Below are 18106 nucleotides of genomic sequence, written 5' to 3' on the forward strand. Positions count from 1 at the left end.
GCTGGGGGCAGGGGAAGCTGGGGCTCCCCCCTCCCCCAGCCCCGCAAGCTCCGGGACCCGACCGGTTTGGGGGCTGGGGCTGGGGGTGGGGGGAAGCCCGAGCATTCCCCATCCCAAGCCCCAAAAACAGGTATTTGGGTTTTCTTTTTTTTTTGGAATTACCCCTCCCCAAAAAGTAGATGCACCTTATGCTCTGGTGCGCCTTATGGGGTGAAAAATACGGTATATGGTAGAAAGGGCTCTTTCTAACCTGAGGGCAGGGAAGTCGTGCGGCAAGGAGAGAAGATCTGGGAGCAGCGAGGTTACCTCTGGCTTCTCTGTAGAATGAAGAACTCGACTTCCTGAAAGAAAGAGAGAAAGAGAGAAAGAGAGAAAGAGAGAAAGAGAGAAAGAGAGAAAGAGAGAAAGAGAGAAAGAGAAAGATAACATGGATGTGCAAACATAAATACACAATTTGCTTGCTTGCTTGCTTATTTATTTCCCAGCACAATTCAAAGTGTTGGTCCTGACCTTTAAAGCCCTAAGTGGCCTCGGTCCAGTATATCTGAAGGAGCGTCTCCACCCCCGTCATTCTGCCCGGACACTGAGGTCCAGCGCCGAGGGCCTTCTGGCGGTTCCCTCATTGCGAGAAGCAAAGCTACAGGGAACCAGGCAGAGGGCCTTCTCGGTAGTGGCGCCCGCCCTGTGGAATGCCCTCCCATCAGATGTCAAAGAGAAAAACAACTACCAGACTTTTAGAAAACATCTGAAGGCAGCCCTGTCTAGGGAAGCTTTTAATGTTTGATGCATTACTCTATTTTAATATTTTGTTGGAAGCGGCCCAGAGTGGCTGAGGAAGCACAGCCAGATGGGAGGGGTATAAATAATAAATTATTTTATTTTATTTTATTTATTTATTTATTATGGCATCTTCTATCCCACCTTTACTTGAAGGGGGTCAGAGTGTCGTGCTATGCCCCCCCCCAGCTCCATACGATCTTCACAACAACCCTGTGAGGTAGTTTGGGCTGAGTGTTGGCGGCTGGCCTGAGGGCACCCAGCGAACTTCATGGCCAAGCTTACCACTACACCAGTAAGTACCAGGAGTAAGGGGTATCTGGAGTGGGTAGCCCACATCCTGAACTGCATGCAGGCCCTTGGCCTAATATCATGTGATCTGGCACCCTCCAGATGTTTTGGACAACAAGTCCCATCAGCCAGCCCAGCACTGGAAAGCATGCAGGAACCTCTAGAGCAGGCTTCCTCAAACTCAGCCCTTCAGATGTTTTGAGACTACGATTCCCATCATCCCTGACACTGGTCCTGCTGGTTAGGGATCATGGGAGTTGTAGGCCAAAAACATCTGGAGGGCTGAGTTTGAGGAAGCCTGCTTTAGAGGGCATCAGGTTGGCGAAGGTTGAAATCTGCAGTTCTTGAACCTTGGGCATTCTGCATGCAAGGTAGACGTTGTAGCCCTGGGCTACAGCCTCTGTGCTGATAGGTTCTGATACACCTATAACTTCATTGGACGTGTCATGTTGTGCAGATGCCTGATTATCGTATTCCAAAGCAACTACTCTATTTCGAACTTAAAAATGGAAAGGTGGGAATGTAAGAAAGTGAAGGGCTTCTGGGTAATGATTTAAAATGAGACAAAAAAATGTTGAAATATACATTTGTCAAAAAACCAGAAGCCCTTCTATTGGGTACTGTGGGTACAGAAATTCATAAGAATGATAAACAACAACTGTCTTTATATGTGATAACTGCAGCAAGGACACTCTTAGCCCAAAGATGGAAACAAGAAGACATACCAAATAAATACGAGTGGCAAGAGAAATTGATGAACTATGCCGAGATGGTGAGACTAACAGGGAAAATTCGGAACAGGCTGGACCAGACTTTCCTAAAGGAAGAAGTTTTTGACATATCTAGGAAGCAATTGTAATCAACTGACATCGCTTGGAGGGTTAAAAGAAGTTTTGTAAGGAGTAATTTATAAATTATTGTGAAGTGAATTAAGAATAGATGTATTGGAAATTAGAGTTTATAGCAATAACTATAGTAACAAAATGCATAATTAGAAAGACTTTAGAAAACCATCCATCGAGGTTGAAGGAAGTCTCAGGCTGTGGCAGCCAAAAAATTAAAAAGGATGTTATGCTGGAAATACGTGTAAAAACTAATAAAAATTATTTATTAACTAAAAATTTAAAAATTTAAAATGGAAAGTGTAATGCTGGTGGACAAAAGAGGTTTAAAGACTCTCTCAAGGCAAATCTAAAAAAATATAGTATAAACACCGACAACTGGGAAACACTGGCCTGCAAGTGCTCCAATTGGAGAACAGCCTTTACCAACGGTGTCATGGGCTTTGAAGACGCCCAACTCAGGACGAAAGGGAGAAATGTGCTAAGAGGAAGGCACACTTGGCAAACCCTCACCCTCATCAACTCCTGCCTGGAAACCTATGTCCCCACTGTGGAAGGGAGAGTGGATCCAGAATTGGCCTCCACAATCGCTTACGGACTCACTGTTAAGGCCGTGTTTATGGAAGACAATCTTACTCGGCTACGAGTAATCGCCAAAGAAGAAGAAGATACAGCCAAAGGAAAAATATCCCATTTCATCTGCCAGAGTGCGAGAAGTTGACTCTGGAATACAAGCATGGCTCTGCTTTTTCACATCCCTAAAGACGTCTTTGCAAAAGCCCAATGATTTCATTTTCCAAACCAGATTCGGGACTAGTTTTTCCCAGCCTGCACGTGTTTTTCTGCAACTCACCGAAGGAGCTGTCAGGATTCTCTGACTATAGAAGGACAGACTGGGCAATCCTAACAGGCCTTTCCGTGGATCTTAGGAAAAAACGGTAAGTCTATTAATCTAAGTGCGGCTCTGTTAGGAATTTGCCCAGCTGGAGCAAATACGAGCATACAGTTTGACGGATCAGAGATGTGCAAGATTAACACTCTTTGGCCCTAATCCTCTTTAAGAGGCCTATTTGACCCACTACAATATGTTATCTAGAGAAGGGGAGGACAGGCTTCAGTCCAGTGAGATCTGTTTTGTTTCTTCCCAGAACCGCAAGGTGTACCGTATTTATTTTAGGTAAATATACTGCTCAGTTACTGAAGTCTCTGTCAGGAGCTTGTCCTACGCTCGAGTAGGACCCTGGCAGAGACACATGCCCGACTGGCATGTTCTCTCCCTCCTGGTCGATCGTTTGGGAGCTTCAAAAGCTTTCTTCTGCCCAAACATCACAGCGACCGATGCCAACAGACACCGGCACACTTAGGGATCTGCAGAGTTTGTGCATCATGCATAACAGACCTCAGCAACTCAGCATTTTGGCTAATCTACTTTAGTTACAGATAAACACACACGGAGCACTTAAGCATGGCTCCCTCCCTCTCTAGCATCAGACAGTAAAGAGAAAGAACAAAGGACAATTGTCTCACTTCACGGAACACAGTAACACAAACAACCTGTCTCCGTCACTTCCCACTCTGTGGAGTCAAAACATATACCGTCATGTGAAAGACAACAATCCCATGACTGCAACCATGGAGCAGGAATTCTAACAGTCTCTAGGCGGTGTACATAGACATGCACTGGTGAGTGCTGGGGGTACCCAGATACACCGTAGTGTTTCAAAAAGCCAGGGGTTGTGGCAAGCAGGAGAGAGTGCCAAAGGGCAACCCACGCCCGTCAGTGGTCATGACCTGCAGGGAAGCAGCAGTAGGGGAGAGATGAAGGGAGGAGGAAGGAAGCAGACATGAGAGAGACGTAGGCAGAATAAAAAGGCTGGAATGGATCTATAGCTTCTGCCTCTGTTTGCCTCTGCAAGCAGCAGTGGGATGATTTGCTCCCAGTAAAGGATGAAGAAGAAGAAGTCAGGACTCAGCTACAATGGCAAAGAAAAAACGCTTTATATGCTCTGTTTATGCATTCCAACACTGTGACACCAGATGGCACTGTGGAGGTCAGTTTTTGCTAACTCGATTTCTCCTACAAAGTTTAGGTAAAGGTAAAGGTACCCTTGCCCGTATGGGCCAGTTGTGTCCGACTCTAGGGTTGCGTGCTCATCTCGCTCTAGAGGCCGTGAGCTGGCGCCGTCCGAAGACACTTCCGGGTCACGTGGCCAGCGTGACGAAGCTGCTCTGGCGAGCCAGCACCAGCGCAGCACAGGGAAACACCGTTTACCTTCCCACTCTAAAACGATACCTATTTATCTACTTGCACTTAAGAGTGCTTTCGAACTGCTAGGTGGGCAGGAGCTGGGACCGAACGACGGGAGCTCACCCCGCCGCGGGGATTCGAACCGCCGACCATACGATCAGCAAGTCCTAGGCACTGAGGTTTTACCCACAGCGCCACCCGCGTCCCCCTACAAAGTTTACAACGCTTTTAACTGAAATGCTTCTTTGTTGTGTCTAGATCCAGCCCCATTCTACAGGATGAGGGCAATGGTTTGTCTTGGATCTTTGGCGAGTAAACTAAAAAATCACAGTTTGGGGGCGTTTTTGTAAGCAACCTTGGGATTTGTCTTTTAAAAGCTGAACAAACTTTGAGGGTTTTTTAAAAAACAAAGTAAAAAAACTTTCAGGGTGTCCTAGTTGTTTTTACTTTTTTAAAAATATGGCAACCCTATCCAGGACAGGCAGATGAAAACATCTGTTTTGATCAATTTGGGTAAGCTCAGTGGCGTAGCGTGGGTTGTCAGCACCCGGGGCAAGGCAAGATGGTCCCTCTCTCTCTCTCTCTCTCTGCACCGCACCACACACCTGGCACCCCCCCCTCCACAGTGCGCTGTCCCGGCGGCTCGGATTGGATTCGCACAGCCAGCACTGCAGTGAGAGAGAGTGAGTGAGCCAGGTAGGGGCAGAGAGCTGTGAGTGCGAGCACCCCCCCCAGATGTTGCGCCCGGTGCGGCCGGCCCCCCCTGCACCCCCCACGCTACACCACTGGGTAAGCTTGTTATCTAGTTAAAGGTAAAGATCGTGAAAATTAACTGTACAGTACCTTGGTATACTTCTGGTTATCATTATAGAAGTGTTAGGAGACCCTTGCCTACACAATTCCCAGAGATTGATTGTTAAACCACTTTGGGAATTGCAGCTCTGCAAGCGAAACAGGGGTCTCTTAACAACTCTCAGCACCCTTAACAAACTACAGTTCCCAGGATTCCTTGGGAGAAGCTACGGCTGTTAAAGCAGTATCGTAGCCTTTTAAATGTGTGCGGCCAATGTGGCTTTTGTCGCAAAATGCTCAGCAGCCGGGAGTCAGGAATCCTTACCGATCTACTACAAATCACCCAGAGACCTCTCAGTAGGTCCCAATGATCTAGAGAGACTTAGATGAAGTCCTCCCTAGAGTAGGTCCATGTTGCTCAGCAATCCACATACCGTAAAGCTTCTGTATCTCTGTCCGGTCATCCGCTTGCAGCTGGTATTGCAGTGGGTCTCCCACTGGTCCCTGGTAGTAGGGGCGCATGATCGAATGCTTGGAGGGTGAATGTGCCAGCCCTAGGCTATGGCCAAACTCGTGAACTGCCACTGCAAAAAGGTCGGTGCCAAAGTCATCTGCCAAAAGAAGAGTGTGACTTATCGGGAGAATCACAAACACATTGCCAGGGCAAACCAACCACAGAATAACCTTTGTAAAAAAAACCCCAAAACCCATTATTTTGGGAATTATAGGGACAGAACTACCTAAAATGTATAGAAACTTATTTATGTATGCAACTACAGCGGCAAGAATGTTACTTGCCCAAATATGGAAAGAAGCAGAAGTCCCAGCAAAGGAAGAATGGATACAAAAACTTATGGAATATGCAGAAATGGAGAAACTTACTTGAAGAATAAGAAATCAAGATAACAAACTTTTTATAAAAGAATGGAAATGGTTTATTGAATATTTACAAACAAACTGTAAACAGATAAGGACATTGGCAGGATTATTGTATTACCCTGCAGGTTTCTAAGAGTATATATTTAAAGAAGATGAATAAATGAGTAAATTAAGTGGATATGCAGAAGATATGCAGAAGATATTAAAAATAAATTTGAGGAACTGCAGGAAGAGGGGGAAGGAAGTCAAGTTTTGAAATGTCAGAATGATTGTAAAATTAGTGAAATGTATAAAATTAGTGAAATGTATAAACTTGAAAAGCATAAATTTAAAAAATGGAAACTGGAAAGAAAGAAAGAAAGAAAGAAAGAAAGAAAGAAAGAACAGAAGTCCATTTAGCCCAATCACTTGCACAAGGCATACATGTCCATTCAGTACCAATCTAACCATGGCTGGGGTCAACAACTTTTTCAGATCCGTGGGCACGTTTAGATTTTTGAATGAGTGCAATAGGCACCAAACCATGTGGTTACTTCTCTGCTCCCTAACCCCAGAACCTCTGCTCCCTACCCTTGAAAAACAAGGAGAGAAAGCATGCACATAGAGTCTAACTTCCCCTGTGCTAGAAGGAATCTGAGCCTTGAAAAGCGCATAGGGCTGAAAGAGGAATCTCTCTGTGATTTCGAGGAAGGAAAAGGTAACCGTCACCACTAAGAGGGTGGTGGGGAAGGGGCTCAGAGTCCTCACAAGCACCAGTGGAAGAGCTGAAGGGTCCCAGACAGGTGCAAAACAGTCAAGAGCAGATGAACTGCTGAAAAGGTGTCTACAGAGCAAATGATGAAAGGAAGCCTTCATCAACCTTCCCAATGCAACAGACACCAACGCTGATATCACTTCAGCACCGAGTTAAATCCCAGGCAGTTTAAATGATTCTAAGTGGATGACTATTTCGCCAGCTCTAGGGCCACATTCTAAAAGGGTATTGGATGTCAATAAGACAAGGCCTGGTTAAAGAGGAAGATTTTTGCCTGGTGCATAAAGGTGTATAATGAAGGCGCCAGGCGAACTTCCCTGGGGAGAGCATTCCACAGACGGGGAGCCACTGCAGAGAAGTGATGATGTCCACTGATGGTCGGTGCTTGCAAAGCCCAGGGCAAAGCGCTTTGTAAGCCTCAACCATCAAGTGGATAGTGACTAAATATCCCAAAAGGAAATTAGGAAGATAAATCCTTCTTCTAGTTGTGGCAGCGGCCCGCCCTCCGCTGTCAGTGTTTCCCTTCTCTTTATGGTGAAATGCACCTTAACTCTTCCATCCCCAACCCACAAGGCAAAGAAAGCCAACTCACCTGGTGAACGGAACGTCCATTCCTCGTCACCATCAAAGTGGACGTTGCCAGCCCTCTGAGGGTCTCCAGGAAAGAAGGCATGAGCGACCATTCCACCCGGCCCGTCGAAAGGGTAGCCGTCGTGGTGGTCCAGGCGGAGGAACTCCACAGAGATGTCAGCCGTGTGGCTGCCCACCTCGTGGAAGTTCAAGGGTGTAGCTTCACTCCACACCTTCAAGGCGTAATACATCAATACGCGCATGGTCTCTCGGCTGAGGCGAGCTTCCCGTGGGTAGGTCTTCACTCTACGTTGGAGACAATGTACAGATGGGAAGCAACCAGATCCCTTGCCTCTTTGGCCTGGACCAGACACAGAATGGAAGGTGAGGAGACCCTTCTTGGATCAAATCAAAAACTCGTCTAAGGGAAGTCCCATTGGTGAAGGCCCATCGCAGAGATCTCCTTGTGACCCCCTCACAGCTCAAAAAAACTGATTTGCAAGGAGTCTGTAATCCAATATTTGTTGAGGGATGATACTTCCAAAACTACCAAGATTGTTTCGGAGTACTTAACTGAGATCTTTAAAGCTAAAGCTAAAGTTGCCTGATTTCTTCAATGGTTGCTATTTAGTCTTTGATATATTGTATGTGTTTGGATTATTAATGAATTTGGATGACTTTGTATGATTTTACTGTTTTAACTTCTGCCAATAAAGGCTAGTTACAAGTGAAGGCCCACGTAGCGAACTGATAGTGTCAGGCTTTGGGGAGTCAGATCCCTCCCACTACCCTCAATGCCCACCTGGTCTTGGAAGAAGAGGGGTCAGGAATACTTTCCAAAGACACTGAGTCTGTCAGCTGTCTCTCCCCTGGTGCTTCTTCTTCCTGCTGTTCCTCTTCCAACATTTCCCAGCTTCTGAACTACAGTATGCCCTTCTGCAAACCACTGTTCTAAATCTATGCTGTCCTCCTGTTCTCAGGAAGGTTCAGGAGAAGGGGGAGGCGGCCCCCACCATTTCTCCTCAGTTCAGCCCAACAGGTAGACTATCTAGCATGCAGAAACCCTTTCTTTGTTTTCATGTTTGTCATGCACCACCAGCTTGCTTCATCTTTCAGGCATAACGAAACAAGGATGGGGACCATGAAGCCTTCCAGATATTGCTGGGTTTCCATCAGCCTCTGCCAGGGCTGATGGGAGACACAGTGCAATGACAATTACTAGTGGAAAATGAAGGAAATAAATACATTGGCAACAACAATGCCGATACCTACCTCCAGGAAATGTTCCGCTTCGTCCAAACCGAGCCTGCGCTCCGCTTGCTCCGACTCTTCCTTCTCTTCCTCCTTTTCCTGCTCCTGCTCTTCCGCAGAGGAAGCTTTTCTGGGAAGGTGCTGATAATGTCAGGAAGCGAACAGCGGGGCATTCGGATCAGAGCCAACGTGGCATCATCTGTTTGAGTTCAAGGGAAATAGAAACAGGGGAGGGCTCTGTAATATGGTGCCATGAATGAGGACAACACAAACACACACAAACTTTGAGTAGGTACCAATATAAATATAGATGGTTGCTGTTGTTTTGTGCCCCCTGGGCTTGGTGCCCTGTGTGGAGGAATCACCCACGCCACCCTAAATCCGGCGCTGATAGAAATGTAGCTCAGAGTGTAGGACATCTGCAGTGCATGTAGAAGGTCCAAGGTCAATCTCCAGGCAGGGCTAGGAGAGACTCCTGTCTGGAATCCTGGATAGTTGCTGTCGGTCAGTGTAGACAATGTTGAGTTAGATGGACCAACAGTCTGACTGTGATGGCCTAGGACTCAGGCTTGGACTCAGAACCAGAGGAGACTCAGTCTGCACCGGATCCTTTGCCTCAGGCATCATCTGAACCAAGTCTGGGGCCTGATCCTGAAGAGTCCTAGTCTGCACAGGTTCCCCTGCAACAAACACCAGCTGGGCCGAGTCAGGGGCCTGAGCCTGCCCTGGCTCCAGATGTGGGGATTACCTCGTTGCCTTCAGCTGGGCCATCACTTACAGCTGCTCCACTACCGGTTGGGTCAGGGGAGGCTGAGGCGGCCCCTGGGTCTAGTAACCCACCGACGTCTCCTGAGCTGCAGAAACTAAGGTCTGAGAGAAGGAGAAACCTGAGTACTTGCAGGAGGAGTGCTCGCCTTCGGGCAAAACAGGGAGGTGAGTCGCCGGGGGATCAGGACCGGCCGCTACCCCAACAAAGATAAAAGGCTGTCGGACCCCGCCCCAGGTTGCGGGAGCAACATTGCTGCTTGCTGGAACCTGCCTGTTACCCTGTGCCTGACCTAGCCTGGTTTCCTGCCTCGTGTCTGTTGGATTGACTCCCAGCGGAACCTTCAGATTCTCTTCCAGTCCTGGACCGTGTTTCACGGGTTACCCCCGGGCCCAGCACACTGACTCAGTAGAAGCTTCCTATGTTCCTAGTCCAGAATCTTGCATTCCTCAAGTTTAGGGGTCACCAATATAGTGCCATCCAGATGTTAATAGACTACAGTTCCCATCATGCATATGTATGGGGCCATTGGGAATGCACTCATCAGGAGGTCTCCATGTTGCCTACCTGAGCCTAGTTTTTACCAAGATAGGGAATCAGTGCCTGAGACTTACCACATCAGTCTGCAGGCAAATGCTCACAGTTACATTTTGGGACAGAGGAGTATTTGTTGTGTGCACGCTCATGTAACATCTGAAGTGGCACAACCCGGGCACAGTGTTGACTTGCATGCAAACGTTGAAACATAATTAAAACGTTAACTGTGGTTTAAGGCAAATTACGGGTGTGCTCATATAGTGTGCTCAAACACAGCTCATTTTGCTCCCAGAGTCTGGTGTGTTCTGGTATCCAAATCTGGGCTTGTTTCCTCCAAACAAGCCGCAAGCAATAAGCCAAGAACAAAACTTGTGTTCCAGCCGTGGTTTGTTTGGAGGGGAACAGACCACAAGTCTGGATTTGGATGCCATGATATTTAAGATTCTGGTCATCTCTGAAAGCCCTCTGAAACTCATCAGTTCAACTTGGCCTCAAGAGTATCTTGCAGACTTGGAGTAACAGTGGAAAACTATGTGTAGTTTTATTCAAACAGGGTTAGGCAGCATGGTTTGGGACTACAATTCCCACCAGCCCCAGACAGAAGGCCAATGGTCAGGGAAGATGGAAGCTGTAGTCCCAAAGGTTTGTGGGCTAGGAATCACATTTACGCCTGCCTTAGAAGATTAGAGGTTTGTTTTTTGGGGGGTGCATATTTTGACCCCCCCACCCCCTGGAATTTTACTTTAGTCTAGCCTTTCTGAGCATAAATCCTGGTCTTATCTGTACTTGGATCAATTCCAGATTCAAGGGATTACATCTGCAGAGCTCACTTATATGGGATACAACTGGAGATTTTTGGAATCCAGCTTTAGAGCTGTTCATTATCTATCTGTCTGTTTACAAACAACAGCAAAGTTTTCTGGGCAACTATTTATCTATATAATAGAATAGAATGATTGAATAGAATTATAGAGTTGGAAGGGACCACGAGGGTCATCAAGTCCAACGCCCTGCAATGCTCAAATCTTTTGTCCATTGTGGGGCTTGAACATGCAACCCTGAAATTAAAAGTCTCATGCTCCACTGATTGAGCTATCCCAGTTGGGAGATTGATTGATTGATTGATTGATAGATAGATCAACAACAAACTATAAAGCAGAGAATAAAATCAGGGTAACGAAATCTCACAGCAATACCAGGAAAAACGAAAACTGATTTTAGATTTTAAAATTAGGAATTTAAAATGGCTGGGCTGCGAGGGAAGTCTTAACCTCCCACCCGAAAGACCATAAAATAAGTGCCAGAGGAGGAGCTAGTCCAAGTCTGTGCAATGCAGAAATCTTTTACCCAACGCGGGGTTCAAACTCACAACCAAGAGTCTCATGCTCTACTGAATGAGCAATGGTGAAACTTCACATACTGGCCAGCATGCCGTTACGAGCTACAAGGTTAGTGCTTCAATACAAGTCTGGCATGAACATAGTAAAGGTAAAGGGATCCCTGACCATTAGGTCCAGTCGTGGCCAACTCTGGGGTTGTGGAGCTCATCTCGCTTTATTGGCCGAGGGAGCCGGTGTACAGCTTCCGGGTCACGTGGCCAGCATGACTAAGTTGCTTCTGGCGAACCAGAGCAGTGCACAGAAACGCCGTTTACCTTCCTGCCAGAGCGGTACCTATTTATCTACTTGCACTTTGGCGTGCTTTTGAACTGCTAGGTTGGCAGGAGCAGGGACCGAGCAATGGGAGCTCACCCCGTCGCGGGGATTCGAATTGCCGACCTTCTCATCGGCAAGTCCTAGGCTCTGTGGTTTAACCCACAGCACCACCCGCGTCAACATAGCTGGTGAGAAATAGCAGGAACTAGAATTCTTAAGAATTTTAAAAATATAACTGTACCTGGAATCCCAGTCTCTGCAATGCCTGCAAAACGTTGCATTACACGGATTGCACTGGTTACTGCTTCCCAAGTCTGCAACTGGCCAGTTATGGGATCCGCTGGAGGAAGGTATCCATACTGGGTCAGCCACTCCTAGGGGAAAACACAATAGGTAAAGAACTCTGGTCAATGTAGCTTTCTCACCTTTCTTTCCAAGATCTCAAATCCTCTAAGCCAAAGTCCTGTCCCTTTGTGTTATTTGTCCGTTTCACATATTCATTTGCCGGGAGCTGAAATCAATACTCATGTCATGCAAAGCATGAAAAGGCACGAGACTCAGAAAGCAGGCACTTGAAACAGTTCTTCGCAAATTGCACGTGGCACGTGCCCACGTGGAAAAACTCACTAGCAGAATATGTCATCAGATGACCTGAACAACTCCCATCATCCCTGCCCATTGGCCATGGAGGCCGAGGCTGATGGGAGTTGTAGTCCCAAATATCTAGAAGGGACCAAGTCAGAGAAGGCTAGAATACACCAGCCAAAAAAAAAAGGCCTGTCAAATCGAACATCCTGTTCTCAACGCGGCCAGCTAGACGCCTATGGGAAGCCCAGAAAGTACCACATTCCAGTCTTTTAGGAAGGCTTTGAATACTTCTCTGTTTCAAGTGGTTCTGCACATTGATGCCTATTTTGCTATGGAGCCCCTTGATAAGAGTTGGATTTGTGGAAAATAAATTTCATAGTATCTGCTGAATGTATATTTTATTACTCCTGGGTTGCAGCAGCAGAGCTGAGGGGGGGCGGCGCAGAAGGTGCCCACCCAGGCACGGGATAGCCGCTTGGGTGCACAGAGTGGCACATGTGCCCTGCAGCCAGGGGTGGAGCAAGCCGCCTATGGGGAAGGAGTGAGCTGCCAATGGCGGACATTCGGCGCGCTGCCTGCCTGCGACTCCCAAGCCTTCAAAACAAAGGGGGAAGGGGAGAATGTTGCCATCGAAGTGTTGCAGCTCCCCTTCCCCCCGACCACTCGGGGTAGGCTTGAGAGTTGCAGGCGGGCAGCGCACTGAATGTCTCCCCCCTCAGCGAAGACACCCGGGGCGGTATGCCCCCACCGCCCTCACCTTCCTCCGCCCCGCAGGGATTTTTTTTTTTTGTAGAAGTCGTCCTTCTTGAGCGATCTGGAAGGCAGCAACACAGGAATGGGACCTTCTCTGCAGTGGCTCCCTGCCTGTGGAATGCTCTCCCCAGGGAAGTTCTCCTGGCGCCTTCATTATACACCTTTAGGCACCAGGCAGAAACATTCCTTTTTAACCAGGCCTTTGGTTGATCTGATTGACATCCTAAGCCCTTTTAGAATGTGGCTCTTTTTGGGGGTGGGGAGCAGGTGTTATTGGGTTGTTGTTTTTATTTTGATTATATATGTTGTGGTTTTTATGTTGATCTTTTCTGTGAACTGCCCTGAGACTTCCGGGTATAGGGCGGTATATAAATTCAATAAATCATAATCATAATCTTTTCATATACAGTGGTACCTCGCAAGACGAATGCCTCGTAAGACAAAAAACTCGCAAGACGAAAGAGTTTTTCATTTTTTGAGTTGCTTCACAAGACGAATTTCCCGTTAATACCCAGGGAATCCGTGCTTCGCAAGAAGAAAAATTCGCAAGGCGAAAAAACTCGCAGAACGAATTAATTTCGTCTTGCGAGGCACCACCGTAATACAGTGTCAGTGTATATAAACACTGATGTATTTTGAGTCATAAACTACTATGTAAGTCACCTTGCGACAGGGCTGCCATACATCCAGGTTTTCCTGGACATGTCCTCTTTTGGGTGGCCAGCATGCCCCTCCCAATGGATTTTTGAATTTTGTATTTTTTTCTAATGGGGGGGTAGGATTTTCAGCGACCACCAGGCTTTCCACAGCCCTCTGTGGGCGATGCTAGGCCCAGTGGAGTCTCCAGAGGGCTTTCCTGATACAGTCTTCTCAGGGCCACTCAACCTCTCACCTTTCAGAGGGCAGGAGACCAAAGAGAGGGGAGGGGAGGAGGTGGCGAGTAGGCAGACGAGAGGGAGGGAGGGGTCATTGGCAGGGAGGGGGCAAGCAAGGGAGCTGCAGGGTGGCGGGGAGGTGCCCCAAACTTGTCTGGGTTTTGGGGCTCCGGAATATTTGAACTCTACTGTTATGTACTGAAGTTCTCACTCTGGGCCAGCAGGGGGATACTGTAGATAGTTTTCACTCACGTCCACATATGCAAATAAGGAATTGAAAGTGACATTCAGTGATTGGATAGTTACAGAAAGTTGTTACTGTAGTGGAGCTCTAAGCAGGTTGGCTGAACCCTTTAGTTCTGTTCTGGGCCTGTGAATAAACAAGAGCTGTTTGAAGAATCGCTGTGTCATCTGATACGTTCACCCACAACCTAACACCTACCTTGAGAGGGTTTGCTTGGAAAAACAGGGAGTGCATGTTTTAAAAAGAATCAGTAATCAATCGGCTTTCAGTCTGTTGCACAAATTTTCGTTCGAGCAAATGTTGCATTGGATTGTTTGGTTGCTGCACAACCTTAAAATTCACGCTAGCTGGCAGAGAACATTGGAGCTGGGGTACCATACTCCAGGAACGACTTACCACAATCTCTCCGCTCTCATCGGTGGGAGTGGGCCCGGGATGGGCAAAGGATGGCAAAGCCAGAAGCAGAAGCAGCAGGAGCAGAACCAAGAACCCAGGGAAAGGTAACAGCTTTGTCTCCTGCCTGCACTCCAGCTGGCAGCATTGCTTCATGGGAAGTTTCTTGGGCAAATGCCCTTTCCCAGTCTCCATCCAGTTAGCAAAACACGCTGCTTTGAGTAGGCTCCCCTGGCTCACCAATTCTCCCAAGTCTAAAATGAACAGCTCCAAAACCAGCCTTCACGATCCAGCCAATCTTGCTGATTTTGTTTGAAAGGCCTTGCCATCAGCTCCGATTCCAGGCTGGGGATCTAGGAAAGCTGCCGTTTTGTTCCTGAGGTTGGGACGTGGGCACAAATTCATTTCTCCAGCTGCAAAGTCACCTCCCACGCCAGAGCCTCAATGGTGGAAATGGCTGAAACAGAGAGAGGTCAGAGTCTTCCTATGGAATCGTTCAACAAGTAAACCAGACTAGGCGATGTACTTCTTTCTAGCAGTTAACATCAACATTTCCAAACTCATCCCTGCATCCCCATCCTTTCTCCAAAAAGCCCAGGGCAGCAAATACGTGATTCTCACCTTTATCTTCACAACTAGTGGTGTGAGGAAGTGTGGAATACAAAGTAAAAAAAGGCCTGTCCACATTCCCATTTTTTCCACCATTTCCCCCTGGAAAAACCTGCTCCTTACCTCTGAATCTGAGCAAATTGATGTTTGCTCTCGTTCAGTAGTAGCTACAGAGTGGGTTTTCCCAGGGGAAGCAAAGAGGCAAACAGAAAACTACTCAGACCTATGATTTTTAGGTACAGGGCAATTGTGGATGAGCCTTAAATCAAAATGATATTCATGAAAGGTCTTGTGCGTTTTGAGAGCAGAGGGCTTAGTTTGGCTTGGACTGGGTAGCGTGTAGAGAAAGGGGAGATTTATAAGGAAAGGAAACTACAAGAGAGAAAGCTGCTGAACTGCAAGGAAATTTTAAGAGTTGCCAGCACAGCTCTTAGCATATTATCCAGCGGCACTGGGACTTTTCACAGCATCCAGTAACAACACATGATAAAATATCAGGACTTGGTTACAACAAAATCCTTTGTGCTTTTCACACTCTCTTGTGTCTACTAAATGTTGTTAGAACTAGCTTATTTTACAAAGCAACAATGTGCTCCTTAAAAAAAATTTTTTTTTTTTAAAGGTTGCAAAAAAGAACTGCCAATAAACCTCCACTTTTGGTTTTATTTTGTTTTGTTTTTAGAGTTTGGGGAAGGTCCACAGTCAACAAGGACCCTATGAAGAGAGAGCGATTTGCTTTTGTCCTGTTCTGCCTGTTGCTGCCGTCGCACCAGCAAAGATGGACAAAGAGAAAACCGGAGACAAGGCAATCAGACAGAGCCTGGAGCCATGAGATTCAGGGTGTGGTGGGCAGGGAAGCTGAGACCCCTTCCTATCTGCGTGCCCACATGCTCCCAGGCAGCCTGTTTACTGAGCATTCATCCTGATTTGTTTGCAGGGAGATTAGATGGCATTAAATAGTCAGGGAGCAATTGCTCTGATTTGTTTGTGGGGAGGTTAGATGAGATTGCGTCAAAGGAAGTGGTTTCCAACACGGTCCTGCACATTTCCCCAACACCTTTCTTAAGTGTTAAAAAGTCCCGTCTTATCCGAAGCACATTTGTTGCACAATCAAAAAACCGAGCAATTTGAATTTGCTAGGATGTAATTGAATCCCACGGCAAATAAGCAAATGTCTGAAAGAGCCCTCACTGTGTCCGCAGAGTCGTACACACACAACTACACAAACATGAGTGAATGAATTGTTAGGGCCAACTCTGCACAGTCTATGCCTGTCCCAAAAAACAGGTGAATTGATCCTTGGCAGAAACTGCAAAAGAACTGTTTGCCAGCCTACCAACCCTTGCCATTTCTGCTCCCCAACTACAAGAAAACAGAACTAGAGGCCACACAAAGAGACCTAGTTTGGCCCTGTAGCTTTTAGCAATGGGTGGGCAAAGCACCCCTGATTTCAGAGACTGAGCGCTGGGGCAGCCAGCATGGAGTCCTCAAGATGTTGTTGGACCACAGCTGCCATCATCTCTGACCACTGGCTGTGCAGAGTGGGGTTAATGGGAGCTAGAATAGGGCAACGACATCTGAACAGCACTCCTCTAGCTACCCCTGGTGGGGCCTTTTCCAGTCAGTTTTTCCCTCTCTGGGATTACAGGTCCCTGGTGTTGTTTCAGCGGGTCATCGCCATTCTGAAACAATCATTCCTGTTCATAAAGGCCAGAAATTCCAGCACAGATTCATGGACCATGCATCAAGGAGATCTAAGGAGGAGTCCTTGTCGCTATCTGTCTGCCTCTGTTTCCCATCTGCAAAACAGCAACATGACTGATTACACAGGCTTGTTGCAAAGGCAAACCTATTGAGACTTTTACATATATAGTAGTTGTTGTTTTTAATATACACAGGGGCTCATTCATTAGAGGTTGGTACACACCCTGCCAATACTCTTAAGGAACTGTCTATTAGAGAGGGATGTTTCCCCTCCACCTTGACCAGAAACATCACTCCTGCTATTGGGTGTGTGATCATTTCCCAAGAAGTAAACCAGCCATTTAGGCTCCCCAGCCGCCTTCCCTCATTCCCACACGATTTGCTTTCCTCTCTGTCTTCTCGGCTTCCAATTCGCCTCTTCCAGCTGGAAGTGCTTGGGGATTTATAGGGGTTACCATCTTAGGATCCTAAAACGGGAGCTCTTACTCACATGTTCAGAAGTGCCAACACGCTCCCCTCCTTCTGACTGGTCCCCCAAGAAGAACTTTGCTCCAATTCCGCTCTGCCTTCAGTGGAGGGAATCTGCCGGCGGATGCTCTCTGGAACAGGGCTGCTCAAACCACCCATTCCTAGTGTGGGGCTAAATCTCAGCAGCTAAGACCCCTCCCCATCCAATCCAATCCCACTCCGTCCAAGCCAAGCCCAGCTAGCTCTGCAGAGACTCTGGTGGCGGCTGTAATCTGCTTTGCACAACTTAATAAACAGCTGCAAGCATCTCCTGCCTTTGCACTTAACTATTATTGCCTCTGGCTGCTGACTCCCTCCCTCCCCCTCTTTCGGGGTCTTTTTTAAAAAAATGCTTTCTTAATAGCCTAGAGATGGGATGCTGGAAGATTTCAGAGGGAGCGTATTTCAGATTAATATTGTCAGGGGCTATTTTTACGTTCTGTTCCTTGTGCTTATTTAAATGGTCAAGTATTTTGTGAATGGAAACGAATACAGAGAGAGGGGTGAGTATTCTGAAAGCATCAGAAAGCACCAGATCTGCATCCTGAAAGGATGCAGTTAATCATTAAAAGAAAAAAAAAGGGGGGGGGGGAATCCTCTGTGATCTTGTTGAGATTTTTGTTCGGAAAAGCTACTCCCTCCCATATTTGCCTGTCCTCAAACATAGAGAAATAGGAAGCTTCCCTCCCAAAACACACCCCACTCATTTGGAAACTCAGATGAGAAAGCAGATCCCAATCACAGTGTAATCCAATGGTTAGGGCTAATGGGGGGGGTGACTACAACCTCTGGGCCTAACCACTGGGCATGCTGGCTTGCGCTGATGGGAGGTGGGAGTCCAGCATCCCTGAGAAGGCTAACTGGTTTCCCATCCCTAGGCTAAGCATTAGAAACTAACTGAATTGTATGAAATATTATGCAGGGTCATAATAAACATTTAACATGACCATGATTGCAGAAGTGGTTGAACAGAGAGGCCTTCTCATCCCTTCAGCTGGAGATACTGAGAACTGAACTTGGACTTTACACTAGAATAAGTGGGGCCTCTAGAGTGCTCTTTCTATAAAAAAA

General features: G+C 47.1%; 1 protein-coding gene across 2 annotated transcripts in view; it reads right to left on the minus strand.

Annotated features, from left to right (window-relative positions):
• Positions 1-17207, minus strand: part of LOC310832085 (matrix metalloproteinase-17-like) — a 34002-nt gene extending 16795 nt beyond the window's left edge. For both annotated transcript variants that reach the window (XM_083713590.1, XM_083713591.1), the window contains exons 1-7: positions 17019-17207; positions 14219-14672; positions 11604-11736; positions 8426-8603; positions 7176-7459; positions 5385-5561; positions 251-341 (exon numbers count right to left, since the gene is read on the minus strand). In XM_083713590.1, the coding sequence (XP_083569716.1) occupies positions 251-341; positions 5385-5561; positions 7176-7459; positions 8426-8603; positions 11604-11736; positions 14219-14410 (1055 nt within the window). In that variant the 5' untranslated portion in view covers positions 14411-14672; positions 17019-17207. The remainder of the gene's footprint in view (positions 1-250; positions 342-5384; positions 5562-7175; positions 7460-8425; positions 8604-11603; positions 11737-14218; positions 14673-17018) is intronic.
• Positions 17208-18106: the final 899 nt, after the last annotated feature.

This window comes from Podarcis gaigeae, assembly GCF_964106915.1.
Source record: "Podarcis gaigeae genome assembly, chromosome: 15".
NCBI lineage: Eukaryota > Metazoa > Chordata > Lepidosauria > Squamata > Lacertidae > Podarcis > Podarcis gaigeae.